A 21,485-nucleotide genomic window follows, 5' to 3' on the forward strand; every position below is an offset into this window, starting at 1 on the left:
AAACCATTTTGGCTGCCAGAAGCGAATTATTATTTCATTATTTCACTTTCATCATTGATTGAACAAAAAAAATCTTACTTAAGATTTTTTATATATCTCGTAGCTAGTGCCCCTTTAAGTCAATTTTTAACAATTTTCATGAATTTGGTAAATTTTGGTATTTTTTCACAAAATATTTTCCTCTATAACTAAAGTGCCAAGTTTATTACAGATAGAGAAAATTGTAAGTGGCAAGAATGATCAGTAAAGTATAATCTACAAACAAATCAACAACACCAAAACACAATTTTGTCATGAATCCATCTGTTTCCTTTGTTTAATGTGCACATACACCAAGGTGAGCGACACAGGCTCTTAAGAGCCTCTAGTTTGATTTATTGACAAGGTTAAAATATGCTCATAGGTTAGAGAACACACAGGATGGTTTATTATATGATGCATATATTTGTAATAAAAAGTTACATGCAAACAATATTACTACATGGTTTTCTAGTATTGACTATTTAATTTTAATTTAATTTAATGAAAGAACTAGACTTACAAAACTTAAATGTAAGTGTTGGCCGTTTATGTACTATAGTTAAGAATAAATTATGTACAAGTTTTCATAATCATAAGAAAGAATTTAGAGATAATACTGTTAAATTAGGTAGAGGTAAACTCTTGACCTATTTTTCAATTAAACATTTTTTTGGTACAGAAAAATATCTGCAATTAAAAGAATTTAAAGATAGACAAGCACTGTGCAAGATCAGAATAAGTGCACATCCCCTAAAAGTAGAGACAGATAGATATGCTAAAACCTATGTAGATAAATCACAAAGATTATGCAAAAAATGCACGGAATCAATAAGGTTGAATTATTCACTTGCAAATGAGTACCAATCTCTATAGCTAAGGGGTTAAAGTGAATGTCACATGAATACAGATTCAGTGAGGTTGAATTATTATTATTATAAGTGAATAACTCATCATCAGCGATGTTTCTTACCTCATTTTGACACAATTGATCAAAACTCAGGCTGCTAAAAGTGAATTGCTATTTCATTATTTCACTTTCATTAATAATTTAACAAACAAAAAAAATCATATTTTTGTATCTGGTAGTGTATACCCCTAATGTTTATGCTTTATATTAACTTATTTTCACATATTGCAGTTTATAAGATTCTATGGTGGATTGTTTCCAAGCTTTATGTTGGCCATATTATTGATGGGTTTGGTGTTCCAGCTTCACCAGATTAGAAGAGGTGGGTAGAGTTTATTATACCCCCGCTTTAAAAAGGGGGGGGTATACTGTTTTACCTCTGTCTGTCCTTCCGTCAGTCTGTCCGTTCCCATGAATATTTTTCGTCGCATTTTTCTCAGGAACTACAATACAAGTATTTCTGAAATTTGGTTTCACGATTTATATAAGTCAGCTATACCGTGTGATGCGTTTTCAGATTCATCACTCAACAACTTCCTGTTTACCGAACACTTGCATATTTTTACACTATTTATATTATCCACTTGCGGCGGGGGTTATCATCAGCAAGCAGTAGCTAGCAGTTTCACTTGTTCTATTTATTAGTCACTTTTGTTATTAGATGGTTACCATATTTTAGCCGGCTTTTTCTGACTACCATAGATAGACTTGTTATCTAAGCGTTGAATTAGTAATTTGAAAATATAAAGAAATGTTTCTTCGAATTTCAATGAAAACATAGGGTAGAAACTCCGTGTAAGAGAAATGTTACAATTAGTTTATCTTTAAGCTCACCTTGCTATCATAGCTTTTACATTACTCTGTGTTTGACCCCCTTAAGTTCCTTAAATTATAACAATAAGACAAAATCTGACAGGGTATAAGTAGTCAGCACAAACAAGTTCAGTTGATTTTGAATTTTAAGGCATTTCTTTGTAAACATTTTTGTTGAGCCTGCGAAAGGGAGACATAGCCATCCTAGATGTTGGTGTCTGCGACTGCAGCATCTGGTTCAGTTTTTGGTTTAAGTTAGGTTCAGTCTGGATAAAGTTTTTTTGACATAATAGCTATAGATGACCTAAATGCAGAATTCTTAAGGAAAATTTTTAAATTTTCATTTTCATTTTTTTTTTTTTTTCTGATAAATTGACTTTTTTTTGGCAGTTATCATTCAGATTCAGACTGAGGTCAAAGTTTTGATGTCTTCAATAAGTTTGTCAAACCTTCATGGAATTTTAAGGAATTGGGACAGATACTTGATAATGTCCAAAATACAGTATCTAGAGCATAATTTTGAAATTAATTATTTTCATTTTTCCGTATTTTAATGATAAATGAACTTAGTTTATTCAACAGGTAAAACAAGCATACAGTACAGTCATGGTAAAATTTTGTAACACATTAGATACTTTGTCAGAATTTTATGAAACTGTATCAGATTATTTTTTTATGATGATCAGATCATCTCCGATGAATTATTTGGTTAATATATTTTCATTTTAAGTATTTTTCTAATGAGTCTTTTACAGTTATTATTTACAGACAGTCTGGGATTAAAGTTTTTGACATGATAAGTTTGTAAACTTTCATGAATTGTTCTGAAGAGAGAGGCTAAACAAGAATAGAATCTAAAGAAACAGTTTTATTTTTATTTAAATTCTGTATTGTATTGATAAATGAACTCCCTTTTAAAGTAAAAATTGTACTTTTACACTGACAGGGCTCAACAATAGAAGGTGAGACACAGGGTTCAGCTGATAGTCCTTCCAAATTTTGAAAACTATGGACTGGTTCAGCATGGGTTAAAAGTGTAAATTGCAAAAATGATGAGATTGACAAGATGAATGAACCCTGAAACTTTAAAAACTACTAATTTTGGAATTATTCCCCCTGAAATATCAATTTTGTTTCCAATTTTTATGCGCCCATTTACGGAATGTTTTATGGTATACCTCTGTCTGACTGTCTGTCGTCAACATGAACATGTTTTACATCAACTCAAAAACGCTTAAATCAATTTGCATGAAACTTTGGTGAATTTTTATATCTATTAATGTGATTTCCCTTTTGTTTTTAATAAAAAAAAAAAAGTTATGTTTCCAAGTTTTATTCATTAAAAAAATGGGGATTTTTAAGTTTTCGGACAATAACTTAAAATTGCTTTCAGCAGTTATCATGATACTTTGGCAAATTGTTTATATCTATTTACATAAACTCCCTGCCAATTTTTATAAATTTTAGATTTTATGTTTCCGAGTAATGGGATTTTATTCATTGAACAAGAATGTGTCCATAGTACACGGATGCCCCACTCGCACTATCATTTACTATGTTTAGTGGACCATGAAATTGGGGTCATAACTATAATTTGGCATTAAAATTAGAAAGATCATATCATAGGGAACATGTGTAGAAAGTTTCAAGTTGATTGGACTTCAACTTCATCCAAAACTACCTTGACCAAAAACTTTAACCTGAAACTTGCACTATCATTTTCTATGTTCATTGGACCATGCAATTGGGATAAAAACTCTAATTTGGCATTAAAATTAGAAAGATCATACCATAGGGAACATGTGTACTAAGTTTCAAGTTGATTGGACTTCAACTTCATCCAAAACTACCTTGACCAAAAACTTTAAGCTAAAGCGGGATGAACGGATGGATGGAGGGACGAACAGACAGACAAACAGACAGACGGACAAACAGACAGAAGGATGCACAGACCAGAAGACATAATGCCCCTCTACAGCCCCTCTACTATCGTAGGTGGGGCATAACAAGGGGGGATATTCCAGATTTAGCTCAATGATTTAAAAATACTTACAGCAGTTCTCATGAAACTTTAGTAAATTGTGGTTATATCTATTTACGTAATTTTAGTGATTTTAATAAGTTTCTGATATCGTATTGAGAAGTTATTGAAACAAATTCGGGAAGTGTCACTTTTACCATTCTAGAGATATATCAATCATATCTCAAAGAAAGTCCTAACACTTTGTTATAATACAGTCACTTAAGAGTGGAGTGTGGGGGAATCACTTTGTCTACTTTAGGATTCATAGGTCAATTGTGAAGTTTTTAAGTTGTACATTGTAACTCCTCTTTGCAGGTTTTAATTAGCAATTGGTCAACTGCATTTGAGTAAGCATTTATTAGAAGGTGCTGATTGAGAGAGGGGGGGGGGGGGGTCTCGCAGTTGGAACACCTCCTTTTTTTTTTGGACGATCAATGCATTTGAATGGGGACCTGTAGTTGGAACTCCCCCCCTTTGTCCTGGGTTAGGACCCCTCCCCCGGGCTGGGCCCTCCTTTTTAAAGTGACTGGATATGCCCCTGGTGCTAATACTTGTCTTGCTGCTGGGTTTATATGGATTTATTTTCATGTACTTAGTATGATAATGTAATAAAGTTCATGTGATATCTGTAAAAAAATTCTTGACCTTAAATACTTAATTATTTTATCATTATTATGATACAATGCTAGGTAAGCTTAGAGCCTATATATTTTTTTTACTTTTTTTATATTTTGTGGTCTCTAAAAAAAAACAAGTGGTGCAATTAACATAAATAAACCTGAATATTTTTTTATGCAGTTTTGTAAGCCTAAGTCAGAAAAGTCCCTACTCAATTTGTTCTTGAAATTGAGGGTCCTTAAGGGGGTCTCATTGGGGGGTTCTGATCTCGGATCCCGCTTACTGTTTTTTCAGGTTTGTGTGTGCCGCTTACACTGTGTACGTAAGCAATTCTCATTTTCTTGTAATTTCCCGTGTCCCACTAGACTTCATTTCCCATTTTCACTGCACAATAATTTGACTATCATATGTCACTCAATACAGCGTCACTCTTAGACCCCAATGAGACCCACTCTCAATGGTAGATTGATTAAGCCACTTTTTGGGTCAAACGCTCAAATATGGGTTTGTGAGAATTTTATGTTAGAATTGTATCCTATTATTACCTGTTTCATAATGGATGATGTTTAATTGTGCAGAATTTTTCAATTGGCTTTTTTAGCTCACCTTTCCTAAAAGGAAATGTGAGCTTTTCTCATCACTTGGCGTCCGTCGTCGTCGTAGTCGTCTTTCGTCGTTAACAATTTTTCAAACATCTTCCCCTCTGAAACTATTGAATGGATTTGGATGAAACTTAGCATGATTGTTCCTTAGATTATCCTGCACAAAGTGTGTGCTTTGATTTTTGATCCGTCCAAAAACAAGGCCGCCGTTACTTAAAATAGAACATAGGGGTCAAATGCAGCTTTTGGCTTATATCTCAAAAACGAAAGCATTTAGAGCAAATCTGACAAGGGGGTAAAAATGTTCATTAGGTCAAGATCTATCAGCCCTGAAATTTTCAGATGAATCAAACAACCCATTGTTGGGTTGCTGCCACTTAATTTGTAATTTTAAGGAAATTTTGCAGTTTTTGGTCATTATCTTGAATATTATTATAGATACAGATAAACTGTAAACAGCAAAAATGATCAGCACAGAAAGATCTACAAATAAGTTAAATATGACCAAAATTGTCAATTGACCCCTTAAGGTCAAGGAACAGTAAATGGGCTATGTCGTAGATTTTCCTAAAAAATTGCTTACAACCTTGTCTTCTTGAACTACAACTGAAAATCGAAAAAATAATACATTTATCTCTTTTATTTTCTGAAAAGCTGCAGATTGATTTCTCTTAATATGGGTGAACATTTGTATAGAAAGCACATAAAATCGGCGAAATACCTTCTAAAATTTGTCTTAAAATCGCCAAATCTCTAATTCTACTCCATAGATTTTTCTTAAAAAACTATATATTGTTGACACATAAATTTCTGTTTTAATGATACTAAATAATCATAGGGTCACCGACTTCGTTTTTTGTCTAATAAACAATTTGTTACCTTATTGGTAGGGAAAAGCGTCAAAAATCAACGTTTTACGGCCCGTAACGCGATAACGTTACGATTATTTCGACGTTTTGTTGGATTTTTTCACAAAGAACGCAACTTTGAATGATCTATACCGTAAAAACAAAGTCGGTGACCCTATCTTTATTTTGCATCATTATAACGGAAATCTATGTAACAACAACATATAGTTTTTTAAGAAAAATCTATGGAGTAGAATAAGAGATTTGGCGATTTTAAGACAATTTTTAGAAGGGTTTTCGCCGATTTTATGTGCTTTCTATACAAATGTTCACCCATTTTGTAAGAATTCAATCAGTAATATTTCAGATGATAATTGAGATAAATGCATTATTTTTTCGATTTTCAGTTGAAGTTCATCGAGCCAGAGCTGCATGCCAAATTTTACTGAAATCTAAGACATAGCCCATTTACTGTTACTTGACCTTAAGGGGTTATTGTCCTTTTATAATGACAATTTTTCACAATTTGTTCATCATATTTGCTAACTTTAAAAAATTTTCTCCTCCTAAACTTCAACTGAATGATCAGTAGGGTGTATAGAATAAAGTATATGTTTTATTTTCTATTTCGTCAAAAAACATGGCCGTCATGGCTAAAAATAGAACACAGGGTAAAATGCAGTTTTTGGCTTATATCTCAAAATCTCCAGCATTTAGAGCAAATAAGACAAGAAGTTAAAGTATTTATTAAGTCAAGGTCTGTCTACCTGTCCTGAAATTTTCAGCAGAAAAATGGGTAACTGTTTTTTCAGGTATAATGCCCCTGAATTGATGATTTTAAAGAAATTTGGCAGTTTTTGGTTAATAGCAAAAATTTTAAGCAAAGTAAGATCTACAAATAAGTCAATTTGACCAAAATTGTCAATTGACCCCTTAAGGAGTTATTGCCCTTTAAAGACTTTTTTCACAATTTGTTCATCATGTTGACTTACTTTAAAAAATCTTCTCCTTTGAAACTGCTGTATCAATTTCAGCCAAACTTAGGCTAAATGAGTTTCAGAGTATCTAGTATAAATTTTATATTTTATTATCTTGTATGTCAAGAAACATAGCTCCTATGGCTAAAATAGAACATAGGAGAAAATGATTTTTTTTTGCTTTTGAAGAAAATAGGACGATTCAAAGAACATTTAAATAAATTGAAAAGCCAAAATAATCATTGATGAGAGATTTAATCAAAAAAATTAAGGTGAGCGATTCAGGCTCTTGAGAGCCTCTTGTTTAATTTTATGTTTTTAGAGATCATTGAATGTTTCAGAATAAGAATTGTTAAAGATTGGCAGGAAAAGAAAATATTTTGAATCTCATAAATTGTTTATCTCATAAATTGTTTTTATCTAATTTCAGAAAGAAAATGTGCTGATATCATTGAGGCTATTTCATCATTTGGAGCACCATACAAAATCTTACCAGTTGTTGTTATTTTTAGATTCATTCTTAAGTAAGCTCTTTTCATGTGCATTTATTGAAATATAAACTTGGTTTGATACTGATTCCAGTATAAAGTATGATTATTTAATCATCTTCATGAGGTTTCACTTGAGACAAAAGAAAAAATTGAGGTCAAAGACAAAAAACTAAAACAAAAAGAGAACTGCTGAACATATCCAGTCAACTTTAAAGTGGAATTTGTAACATTACTTAAATTTCATTTTATAATGTATTAAAAAGGAAATGAAAAGTAAATTTATTACGGATTAAATGCAGTTTTTGGCTTATATTTCTAAAACTAAAGCATTTAAAGCAAAAAGACATGGGGCATACATGTTCATCAGGTTTATCCCAGGAATAGATTACCTTAGCCATATTTGGCACAACTTTTGGGAATTTTGGGTCCTCAATGCTCTTCAACTTTGCACTTGTTTGGCTTTATAACTTTTTTGATCTGAGCATCACTGATGAATCTTATGAAGATGAAACGCGCTCCTGGCGTATTAAATTACAATCATGGTACCTTTGATAACTTTTTAGATCTATCTGCCCAGAAATATTCAGACAACATATTTTTTGGGTTATTGACCCAGAATTGAAAATTTAAAAAAAAAAATTTCAGTTTTTATATCCCCGTTTACAGGATGTATTATGGTATAGTATACCCTTATCATACAAGTAACAGAAAAGGAAAACAAGAAATGAGAAACACGTATTAACCACATCAACAAACAACAACTACAGAACATCAGATTCCTGACTGAGGACAGGTGCAAACAAAGGCAGTGGGTTGAAATGTTTTAATGGTAACAAACCCTTATCTGAACAATAGTGTAACATCACAACATTGAAAGACACACTATAAAATATGAATTAAAATACTTAACTCAATCTAAAATTAGGTCAACATGATTAAAAATCATCAGTTAACACTTAACCATGAAGGACAATTTTTACTCATTTTCATCACTTGGCATCTCCATAACTTATCGTCATCCATGTCATCAATTAAATTTTACAAACATTTTCTCTGACACTAATGGGCCATTAAGTGAGTTAAAACCATGTTTTTTTCACCGGCTGTAGGATGTTGTTCTCTCTGGATTTTGTGGTTTTCTACACCAACAAAACTGAACACCACAAATTAGATATTAGTGCTAAAAGTAACATAACAGTCACCAATCAAGCAATAGATACCTAAATTCTGACTGATAGAAATGTTCAGAAATAGTTTTAATACTAGAATTATCCTCAAATAATTAGACCTATAAATAAGAAGACGTGGTATGAGGGCCAATGATATAACTCTCCATCCATGTCACACTGTGTAAAAAGTAAACAATAATAGGTCAAACTACTGCCTTCAACATTAAGCCTTGGCTAACATCCAACAGCAAGCTATAAAGGGGCCCAAAACTAGACTGTCTGACTGTTATTGTCCTTTAAAGACATATGATCTTATATAAAAATAAGGAGATTTGTTACGATCAATTATGAGACAACTGTCCAGTGTCCACCAAAGTTCAAATGAAGTTGATATACTGGGGTAAACCTTACAATGTGAAAAATCCATACTGTTTAGACGGCTATAAAAGGCCTGGACATGAAAAATATGAAGCATATTTATAACAGTTTACGAAAAACAAATATGACAGACATGAACCAGCAACAACCACTGAACTACATGCTCCTGACTTTGGACAGGCACATATAGAATGTGACAGGGTTAAACATGTTTCTGAGCTTTCAACCTGAGAAAGTGGTGTAACAGTACAACATAAATACAATTTAAACTATAAAATCAGTTTAAAAAGGCTAAACTAATCAGTTGGATATGATGGAAATACATCTAACAAAATCACAGAATGGATGCGAACAGGTAGTTATACATCTTAAACCAAACCAAAAAGACAAAGTGCAGATCTGAGAGTACTTGCAGTCACTGGCATCTAATTCAAAGCCAATAATGTTGTTGGTTTTTTTATTTGGGCTGTGATCTAACTTTATTTTTGGTAGAAACTATAGCAGGTAGAGAGAAACTATTATCAGGGGAACAACTTCTACGAATTACTGGCTCCTGGTGAGGATTGACAAGGACAATATAAAAAGGGGATTTTGGATTAAGTTTTATTTATTTTTACAGTAATGAAAGTTTTGAAGCATTAATAACCAGTTTTGGACTACCACAAGAAGACAGTAGAGAGCTGACCAAAAGTGGTTTATATTCAGCAGCATTACCATTGATGTTATATATCATTTCCCTTGGTGTTGTCAATGTCCATTGCTACTTACTTATCATGGCATTGCACATTTTTAGTAGGCTTGCTGCAGTTTTATTCGGATGGTAAATCATATTATCTTAGAACACAGGTTTAATATTATACTAATTCTCAATAATAGTAAGAACATCAATAAATAGAAAAATCAATATACATCTTGTGAACAAAAATCTATGAAAGTTTGTACGCACCATCACTTTGTATGGATCATCGTGGTCCATTGGTCTTTTTAAATTAATAAAAAAAAACTTCAGCAACAATACCATTTTCAATTTTCTCAGAGTTCTGTTGGTTTTTTTTCTCCCTTTTTACTAGATGACAATAAAACGCAGAATAGAGAAGGTTGTTCACCACTTGTGTATTTTTATCAAGCATTATTGCGTTTAAGCAATGAAAAGACGTGGTTCTGTCTGTCAAACTTTTTATCACCTTTGTAAAATATCATCCTATGGCATTCCTTTGTCCATCTGTCCTTCCGTCATCAACATATCGGACATTTAAAACATGTCAGACATTAACTCAAAAACACTTAAACCCATTTGCATAAAACTATGGTGAACTGTTTATATCTATTGACATGAGCTCCCTTTCGTTTTTTTATAAATTTTTGATTTTACATTTCTTAGTTATCACGTTTTATTCATTAAAAAAGGGGGATTTTCAAGTTTTCATGCAATAACTCAAAAACGCTTTCAGCATTTATCATGAAACTTAAGTGAATTGGTAATTTCCATTGACCTAAGATTCCTTTTGAATTTCATAAGTTTCTGACATGACATTGAGAAGTAATTGAACTTAATTCCTTGAAAATGCGATGGGTGTATCATGCGCTCATGGTGCAGCTGTCAATTTACCTAATACTATCTGACCTTGACCTTATTTTCATGGTTTTTATTCATTGTTTAGTTTTTAGCTCACCTGGCCTAAAAGGCCATGTGAGCTTTTCTCATCACTTGGCGTCCGTCGACGTCCTCGTCGTCGTCGTCTGTCGTCGTTAACAATTTTTCAAACATCTTCTCCTCTGAAACTACTGAATGGATTTGAATGAAACTTAGCATGATTGTTCCTTAGTATATCCTGCACAAAATGTGCGCTTCGATTTTTGATCCGTCAAAAAACATGGCCGCCGTTACTTAAAATAGAACATAGGGGTCAAATGCAGTTTTTGGCTTATATCTCAAAATGAAAGCATTTAGAGCAAATCTGAAGAGGGGTAAAAATGTTCATTAGGTCAAAATCTATCAGCCCTGAAATTTTCAGATGAATCAAACAAACCCTTGTTAGGTTGCTGCCACTTAATTGGTAATTTTAAGGAAATTTTGCAGTTTTTGGTCATTATCTTGAATATTATTATAGATAAAGATAAACTGTAAACAGAAAAAAATGATCAGCAAAGTAAAATCTACAAATAAGTTAATATGACCAAAATTGTCAATTGATCCCTTAAGGGGTTATTGTCCTTTAATGACAATTTTTCACAATTTGTTCATCTTATTTGCTAACTTTAAAAAATCTTCTCCTCTGAAACTGCTGAATGGATTTGGTTAAAACTTAGCATGAGTGTTCCTTAGTATATCCTGCACAAAATGTGCGCTTCGATTTTTGATCCGTCAACAAACATGGCCGCCATTACTTAAAATAGAACATAGGGGTCAAATGCAGTTTTTGGCTTATATCTCAAAAACGAAAGCATTTAGAGCAAATCTGACATGGGATAAAAATGTTCATTAGGTCAAGATCTATCAGCCCTGAAATTTTTAGATGAATCAAACAACCAATTGTTGGGTTGCTGCCACTTAATTGGTAATTTTAAGGAAATTTTGCAGTTTTTGGTCATTATCTTGAATATTATTATAGATAAAGATAAACTGTAAACAGCAAAAATGATCAGCAAAGTAAGATCTTCAAATAAGTTAATGTGACCAAAATTGTCAATTGACCCCTTAAGGGGTTATTGTCCTTTAATGACAATTTTTCACAATTTGTTCATCCTATTTGCTAACTTTAAAAAATCTTCTCCTCTGAAACTACTGAATGGATTTGGTTAAAACTTAGCATGATTGTTCCTTAGTATATCCTGCAAAAAGTGTGTGCTTTGATTTTTGATCCGTCAAAAAACATGGCCGCTGTTACTTAAAATAGAAAATAGGGGTCAAATGCAGTTTTTGGCTTATATCTCAAAAACGAAAGCATTTAGAGCAAATCTGACATGGGGTAAAAATGTTCATTAGGTCAATATCTATCAGCCCTGAAATTTTCAGATGAATCAAACAACCAATTGTTGGGTTGCTGCCACTTAATTGGTAATTTTAAGGAAATTTTTCAGTTTTTGGTCATTATCTTGAATATTATTATAGATAAAGATAAACTGTAAACAGCAAAAATGATCAGCAAAGTAAGATCTACAAATAAAATCTACTTAATATGACCAAAATTGTCAATTGACCCCTTAAGGGGTTATTGTCCTTTAATGACAATTTTGCACAATTTGTTCATCATATTTGCTAACTTTAAAAAACCTTCTCCTCTAAAACTACTCAACTAAATTCAACTTAACTTCAACTGAATGATCAGTAGGGTGTATAAAATAAAGTTTGTGCTTTATTTTTTATTTTGTCAAAAAACATGGCTGTCATGGCTAAAAATAGATCACAGGGTAAAATGCAGTTTTTGGCTTATATCTCAAAAACTCCAGCATTTAGAGCAAATAAGACAAGATGTTAAAGTATTTATTTGTTCAAGGTCTACCTGTCCTGTAATTTTCAGCCGAATTGGGTAACTGGTTTTTCAGGTATAATACGCCCCTGAATTGATGATTTTAAAGAAATTTTGCAGTTTTTGGTTATTATCTTGAATACTATTATGGATACAGATAAACTGTTAATAGCAAAAATGTTAAGCAAAGTAAGATCTACAGATAATTTAATTTGACCAAAATTGTCAATTGACCCCTTAAGGAGTTATTGCCCTTTTAAGACTTTTTTCACAATTTGTTCATCATGTTGACTTACTTTAAAAAATCTTCTCCTTTGAAACTGCTGTATCAATTTCAGCCAAACTTAGATTAAATGAGTTTCAGAGTATCTAGTATAAATTTTATATTTCATTTTGTTGTATGTCAAGAAACATAGCTCCTATGGCTAAAATAGAACATAGGAGAAAATGATTTTTTTTTCGCTTTTGAAGAAAATAGGACGATTCAAAGAACATTTAAATAAATTGAAAATCCAAAATAATCATTGATGAGAGATTTAACCAAAAAAATTAAGGTGAGCGATTCAGGCTCTTGAGAGCCTCTTGTTGTGTTTTGGTCTGTATTTTGAATACTAAAAGAAAGAGGTCAACTTTATTTGGTTTAAGTCTGGCAGGTATCATCTTCCTTGACCACATTTTCATATTTCATTGATCAATGTTTAAGTTTTCTTGCAATGCATTGAGGGGAACATAGACACCCTGTTCATCTGTCTGTCTGTCTGTCAGTTTGTCTGATACTGTGCATAGTGTTGAAGGGGGCATATAAATACCAGGTGCTGGTTGGGTCTTATTAGCACTTTCACATCCTCAATTCTTGTAAGATTTTTATAAAACTTATAAAATAGGTTTATATCAGTGTTGTCTCAGATAAGATATAAAATCAGTGCCTATCAACAATTGCTTTGCCCCACAGCATCTAGGGGCATTATGTTTATTGGTCTGTGAGTTTTCTGTTTATCTGTCCATTCATCCCTCTGTCCTGCTTCAGCTTAAAGTTTTTGATCAAGGTAGATTTTGATGAAATTGGAAGTCCAATCAACTTGAAACTTAGTACACATGTTCCGTATGATATTATCTTTTTAATTTTAATGTCAAATTAGAGTTTTACCCCCAATTTCACTGTTCTTGTTATAAGAGTTATGCCCTTGGGTTATATCAATTATAGAAGAAATTGCATCTTGTTAGTTTCGTCATGTGTACAGATCTTTCTAAAAAAATTTTAGAACTTTAATAGAAGGTTTATATCAGTAATGTCTAAGATAAAAATCAGTACAGATCAATTATTTTTAAAAGAGTTATTCCCCTTGGAAATATTAAATGTATAGAAAATTTCATTGTGAGGGCTCTCACCGGTACAATTGTGCCAAATTTTAATGAAACGTATTTCATTGATTTGTATTGACAATGTCTTGGACAAGTTAATAAGCAATTTTTAATACATATATGACCCTGAAATATATTAGTTATGTTGGAAACTGCTGGGATTCTCCAAGGTATAAATAAAAATTTGAAAGAATAAAAAAAGTATTTTTTAGTTATCGTCCTTTGACAGATAGACATGAACAACAAGGTGGTTAAATGGAACTCAATACTTTTTATACCCCACGCAACGGGTTGCAGAGGGTATAATGTTTTTGACCCGTCCGTCCGTCCGTCAGTCAGTCTGTCAGTCCTGTTTCTTGTCATCGCAACTCCTCTCAAACCACACAACAGAATTTCACAAAACCTTTTCAGATAATAAGGACATACTATGTAGTTGTGCATATCGACGGGAAATTGCGATTCAATTTTTAGCTCACCTGTCCCGAAGGGCCAAGTGAGCTTATGCCATCACTTGGCGTCCGTCGTCGTCTGTCTTCGTAAACTATTTCAAAAATCTTCTCCTCTGAAACTACTGGGCCAAATACTTCCAAAATTTAACTGAATGTTCCTTAGGGTATCTAGTTTATAAATTGTATCCTAAGTTTCGATCTATCAACAAACATGGTCGCCATTGCTAAAAATAGAACATAGGGGTCAAATGCAGTTTTTGGCTTATATCTCAAAAACGAAAGCATTTAGAGAAAATCTGACATCGGTATAATTGTTTATCAGGTCAAGATCTATCAGCCCTGAAATTTTCAGATGAATCAAACAACCCATTGTTGGGTTGCTGCCACTTAATTTGTAATTTTAAGGAAATTTTGCAGTTTTTGGTCATTATCTTGAATATTATTATAGATAAAGATAAACTGTATACAGCAAAAATGATCAGCAAAGTAAGATCTACAAATAAGTTTATATGACCAAAATTGTCAATTGACCCCTTAAAGGGTTATTGTCCTTTAATGACAATTTTTCACAATTTGTTCATCATATTTGCTAACTTTAAAAAAATCTTCTCCTCTGAAACAACACAACCAAATTCAATCAAAATTCAACTAAATGATCAGTAGGGTGTATGAAATAAAGTTTGTGTTTTATTTTCTATTTCGTAAAAAAACATGGCTGTCATAGCTAAAAATAGAACACAGGTTAAAATGAAGTTTTTGGCTTATATCTCAAAAACTCAAGCATTTAGAGCAAATAAGACAAGAAGTTAAAGTATTTATTAGGTCAAGGTCTACCTGTCCTGAAATTTTCAGCCGAATCGGGTAACTGGTTTTGCAGGTATAATGCCCCGATTTGATGATTTTAAAGAAATTTTGCAGTTTTTGGTTATTATCTTGAATATTATTATAGATACAGATAAACTGTTTATAGCAAAAATGTTAAGCAAAGTAAGATTTACAAATAAGTCAATTTAACCCCTTAAGGAGTTATTGCCCTTTAAAGACTTTTTTCACAATTTGTTCATCATGTTGACTTACTTTTAAAAAATCTTCTCCTTTGAAACTGCTGTATCAATTTCAGCCAAACTTAGGCTAAATGAGTTTCAGAGTATCTAGTATAAATTTTATATTTTATTTCCTTGTATGTCAAGAAACATAGTTCCTATGGCTAAAATAGAACATAGGAGAAAATGATTTTTTTTTCGCTTTTGAAGAAAATAGGATGATTCAAAGAACATTTAAATAAATTGGAAAGCCAAAATAATCATTGATGAGAGATTTAACCAAAAAAATTAAAGTGAGCGATTCAGGCTCTTGAGAGCCTCTTGTTTTTCTAGGAGTTACGCCCCTTTGAACTTATTTACTTTAATGTACTACTGCAACAGTTTGTCATCGCAACTCCTCTCAAACCACACAACAGAATTTCACGAAACCTTTTCAGATAATAAGGACATACTATGTTGTTGTGCATATCGACGGGAAATTGCGATTCAATTTTTTTTCTAGGAGTTACGCCCCTTTGAACTTATTTACTTTAATGTACTACTGCAACAGTTTGTCATCTCAACTCCTCTCAAACCACACAACAAAATTTCACGAAACCTTTTCAGATAATAAGGACATACTATGTAGTTGTGCATATCGACAGGAAATTAGATTTTTTTTCTAGGAGTAAAGCCCCTTTGAACTTATTTACTTTAATGTACTACTGCAACAGTTTGTCATCGCAACTCCTCTGAAACCACACAAGATAATTTCATGAAACTTTGTAGATAATAAGGACATATGTAGATGTGCATATCGACAGGAAATTATGATTAAATTTTTTTTCTTACACAATTTATTTTCTTACAGTTATTTTCTTTCTCCAGTGACAATGTGGGGACGTGGGGTATGTGAGCGGGCTCACTAAGGTTCTTTAATTTTTATTATTATTAAATCTGTTTCTTAGATACTGTATTCTTTAAGCATTACTATTTGGTGTATGGAATGATCTTAAAGTGTACATGTCTGTCTAGCTAAGTTTTTCTGACCTTGACCTCATTTTCACTGATCATTGATAGTGTTAAAGTTTTATTGTAAAATCCTATATTTAAGACTCAACATAAAAACATTCATGTTTAGTAAAACAGGCAAGACATTTAAGTGTGTGCACTGTTTATTTTCAAATAATACAAATATCATAAAAGTTGTGGAGAACCTTATTGATGGAAAATGTTCATTATGACAAATGAAATATCAGGTGAGAATGTTCAAATATTTTTAGGAAAGTTAAAATTCCCAATTTTCTTGTCAGTCATAGTACCGGTAAGTTGAATTGAATAAAATTGAGAATGGAAATGGGGAATGTATCAAAGAGACAACAACCAGACCATAGAAAAAAACAACAGCGGAAGGTCACCAACAGGTCTTCAATGTAACGAAAAATTCCCACACCTGGAGGTGTCCTTCAGCTGGCCCCTAAACAAATATATACTAGTTCAGTGATAATGAAGTTGAATTGAATGATAGTTAGTCACAGGGGTTTTCATATGTATATGTATTTGCTATTTATTAAGATTCCTTCTAAACCATGTATTTTCTTGTTGGTCATTAACAAGATGCATTGAAACATTATTTGATTATATAGGATTATTCTGATTATTAGGGACTAAAAGCTGTTTAAACCCCATAAAAAGAATAAATAATATAATGAATATCTTCATGTTTTGCAGGATTCCATCACTTTTATTTACTTTTTGTAAGAAGATAAAAGTTTTACTGCTGACACTAGCAATATTGACATCTTGTATACTGTGTGGAAGTTTAGGAATCATCATATCTTATATTTGTTTTGTTATACAGGTAAGTCTAAAGAAAAAACTAAGTAAAAAATTTGAATGAACTGATGGCTTAAGTTTACTATCAAAAGTTCAAGATGGCAATAATTACTGTTAAACTATCTTTATTTTAAGGTAGAACATTTTTGTATGCTATTTGGATAATAAAGAGTCAAGAGCACAAGTGAACCTGCTGGTATTTTACACATCAAACAATTCACCATCAGTTGACAGACATATCAATGAACAAATTAATGCCAGTTGATGGATTCCATTTGAAAGTACATACTTTATGTTGAACATTTTTGTTAAGCCTTTGACTTTAGTCGAAAAAGCAAGACATAGCGATCCGTAACATTCCGTTGGTGTAGTCGGTGGGGTCCACAAATATTCACTCTGTGTTTAAAGTTTTTGAAATTTTAATAACTTTCTTGAACTATCCTGGATTTCTACCAAACTTGGATAGAAGCTTGTTTATGTTCATAAGATAATATCCAGAAATAAATTGTGTAAAAATAAAATTCCATTTTTCTGTATTTTACTTATAATGGACTTAGTTTTTCTGCCAGGAACCATTACATTCACTCTGTGGTTAAAGTTTTTAAAATTTTGATAACTTTCTCAAACTATGCTGGAATTGTACCAAATTTGGACAGAAGCTTGTTTATGATCATAAGATAGTATCCAGAAGTAAATTTTGTAAAAATAAATTCCTTTTTTTCCGTATTTTACTTATAAATGGACTTAGTTTTTTCTTACGTGAAACATGACATTCACTCTGTGGTTAAAGTTTTTAAAATTTTAATAATTTTTTTTAATTATCCTGGATTTGTACCAAACCTGAACAGAAGCTTGTTTATGATCATAAGATAGTATCCAGAAGTAAATTTTGTAAAAATAAAATTTTATTTTTTTTGTATTTTACTTATAAATGGACTTAGTTTTTCTTCCAGTTAACAGTACATACAGTCTGCAGTTAAAGTTTTTAGAACATTTTTAAGATTTTAAAGTATCCTTGATTTATATCAAACATGGACAGAAGCTTCTGACAATAAAAAGATAGTATCAAGAGGAATATTTTTATTGATTTTTTTCATCATTTTTGTTGAGTGTGTGATTAACAGCAAAAGTAGGCGAGACACTGGGTTCCACGGAACCCTATTAAATTTTTTGAAATGATGTCTTTTTTCTTTTTTCAGCTAGCAAGACTTTGTCACTTAACAAGAGTATCAAACAATGGAAATATTGCTACCAAGTTTAATTTTGGTGTTACTATACTACTAATATTCTTGTGGGTAGTTGTGCTTAGTTTTCCTGCTTCAATTTCCTGGGCTAAAAATTTGAGGTAAGTTTTCTTGTATTACATAATATCACATTCTGAATAAAATTCAATAGTGTTTGTGAATGAATGATTGTCTTAGTGGAGTTAGATGACAACAGATGTGGGTTATCCACTTATTGGAGGATTTATGACTGCAAAAGAATAAATAGCAGAATGAATGGTGAAGAGAAACTTGAAAGAGAGAGAAAATGTAGTCATGAGAACAATGTTCTCAGTCTTCTGGGGACAGTGTTGGATGTTTATTTCTAAAAAGAAAGAGGGTAAAATATAAAAAAGAAGATGTGGTATGATTGCCAATGAGACAACTATCCACAAAAGACCAAAATGACACAAACATTAACAAGAATTTTTCAGATGTGAAGCTTCCTCTGAAAAAAGATTGTCTAGTAATACAAGTGGTAGCTCCAATCCAAAGACGGGGGGAAAAGGCATTCTGGTCTATACAGTAGAGTATATATTTTATTAAATCCAAACAAGATTACAAAAAAAACATAAAGACAATAAATGAGATGCTTTCAATAATAAGAATAAGCATAGGTAATTTGTGCATTTTTCCTTTGATGTGTACTCTCTGAAAATTTCTGTATCAGTGGACTGGTTGTGATATAAAAATTATAGGAATATTTGTGTTAAACTGTCGGTGCATATAATGAATTCTAGATATAAAGTACACCAAACACAGACGACAGACCCATATTAAAAAATGCGTGGAGTAGATTTATTTTCTCATTTATAAAATTCTTCTTGTAAGTGAAATTATGATTGATTAGAATATTAGAGTTTGAAGTTGCCAAGCACACACATCCAAGCAGAATAGTTAATGAGGTCATTATTGTCCAATGAAAAATAAGCCTTAAAAAGTATGGAAAATTTTATTATAAAACTATTAACCTGGGTTATAATCTTTGAAACTATTGATTGGTAAATAGTCTGTGCAGTCTGTGCAATCAAATAGCACAACTATTCCATCATTTTTATATAGAAAAAAACATACTGAGGTATAATAACAATATTTATTCATGATTTAGGTTACATTTATTAGTGAAGGTATTTGTGTTTTCTAATACAGAAAATGTTTTTTTGTAATGAAATATTTACTCACAATTAAACAACAAAATAAGAGAGATGTCTGCAATTTTCTCTTCTTAATAAATAAAGGCAACAGTAGAATACCACTTTTTGAAAGTCATAAAAGGATTGAGAGAAAAAAATTCCTGGTTACAAACTTAAAACGATGGAAACACATCATCTTTAAGAAGAAAACAATGAAATAACAGAAACAAAAACAAAACAAAAAAGCAAAAAAAATTTTTTTAAGAAATTGCCTCACAAATTAAAATTCTTCATGTTGGAACATACAAATATAAGTTTTAATATGTTGTTTAAGTAAAATTGTGTTAACTACAGGTATTCATTTATCCTGCTGGACGATTCTAACAAGTTGATGTCAGTTTTGTCAGTTCTGTCCATCTCCTGTCTTATAGTATTGGACAATCCTATATCAGCCAGGTAAGATGTCTGTTAACTGTTCTAACCATAAATAGTCACAGAGTATTGGATAATCCTATATCAGCCAGGTAAGATGTCTGTTGACAGTCCTAACCATAAATTGTCTCGAGTATTGGACAATCCTATATCAACCAAGTAAAATGTATGTTGACAGTTCAAATCATAAATAGTCCCAGAGTATTGGATAATCCTATATCAGCCAGGTAAGATGTTTGTTGACAGTTCTAACCATATATCATCTCAGAGTATTGGATACTCCTATATCAGCCAGGTAAAATGTTTGTTGACAGTTCTAACCATATATCATCTCAGAGTATTGGATAATCCTATATCAGCCAGGTAAGATGTTTGTTGACAGTTCTAACCATATATCATCTCAGAGTATTGGATAATTCTATATCAGGCAGGTAAGATGTCTGTTGACAGTTCTTACCATAAATAGTCACAGAGTATTGGATAATCTTATATCAGCCAGGTAAGATGTCTGTTTACAGTCATTACCATAAATAGTCACAGAGTATTGGACAATCCTAAATCAGCCAGGTAAAATTTATGTTGACAGTGATAACCATAAATAGTCACAGAGTATTGGACAATCCTATATCATCCAGGTAAGATGTTTGTTGACAGTTCTAACCATATATCATCTCAGAGTATTGTATAATACTATATCAGCCAGGTAAGATGTCTGTTGACAGATCTAACCATAAATAATCTTGGGGTATTGGACAATCCTATATCAGCCAGGTAAGATGTCTGTTGCTAACCATATATCATCTCAGAGTATTGGACAATCCTACATCAGCCAGGTAAGATGTCTGTTGACAGTCCTAACCATATGTCATGTAAGAGTTTTGGATAATCATACATTAGCAAGGTAAGATGTCTGTTGACAGTTCTAACCATAAATTGTCTCCAAGTATTGGACAATCCTATATCAGCCAGGTAAAATTTATGTTGACAGTGATAACCATAAATAGTCACAGAGTATTGGATAATCCTATATCATCCAGGTAAGATGTCTGTTGACAGTTCTAACCACAAATAATGTCAGAGAATTGGATAATCCTATATCAGCCAGGTAAAATTTATGTTGACAGTGATAACCATAAATAGTCACAGAGTATTGGATAATCCTATATCAGCCAGGTAAGATGTCTGTTGACAGTTCTAACCATATATCATCTCAGAGTATTGGATAATCCTATATCAGGAAGGTAAGATGTCTGTTGACAGTTCTAACCATATATCATCTCAGAGTATTGGATAATCCTATATCAGCAAGGTAAGATGTTTGTTGACAGTCCAAACCATATATCATGTAGGAGTATTGTATAATCCTATATCAGCCAGGTAAAATGTCTGTTGACAGTCCTAACCATAAATTGTCTCGAGTATTGGACAATCCCATATCAACCAAGTAAAATGTATGTTGACAGTTCAAATCATAAATAGTCCCAGAGTATTGCATAATCCTATATCAGCCAGGTAAGATGTTTGTAGACAGTTCTAACCATATATCATCTCAGAGTATTGGATAATCCTATATCAGCCAGGTAAGATGTTTGTTGACAGTTCTAACCATATATCATCTCAGAGTATTGGATAATCCTATATCAGCCAGGTAAGATGTTTGTTGACAGTCCTA

At 32.1% G+C, this 21,485-nt stretch overlaps 1 protein-coding gene across 1 annotated transcript in view; it reads left to right on the forward strand.

Moving 5' to 3' along the window:
* The window catches only part of LOC134724961 (GPI inositol-deacylase-like), a 144,785-nt gene that overhangs the window by 110,739 nt on the left and 12,561 nt on the right, over positions 1-21,485 (forward strand). The window contains exons 21-26 of the mRNA XM_063588380.1: positions 1,160-1,250; positions 7,240-7,333; positions 9,467-9,667; positions 16,882-17,011; positions 18,186-18,331; positions 19,736-19,837. Coding sequence (XP_063444450.1) covers positions 1,160-1,250; positions 7,240-7,333; positions 9,467-9,667; positions 16,882-17,011; positions 18,186-18,331; positions 19,736-19,837 — 764 coding nt within the window. The remainder of the gene's footprint in view (positions 1-1,159; positions 1,251-7,239; positions 7,334-9,466; positions 9,668-16,881; positions 17,012-18,185; positions 18,332-19,735; positions 19,838-21,485) is intronic.

The sequence above is a fragment of the Mytilus trossulus genome, chromosome 7 (genome assembly GCF_036588685.1).
Source record: "Mytilus trossulus isolate FHL-02 chromosome 7, PNRI_Mtr1.1.1.hap1, whole genome shotgun sequence".
Lineage (NCBI taxonomy): Eukaryota > Metazoa > Mollusca > Bivalvia > Mytilida > Mytilidae > Mytilus > Mytilus trossulus.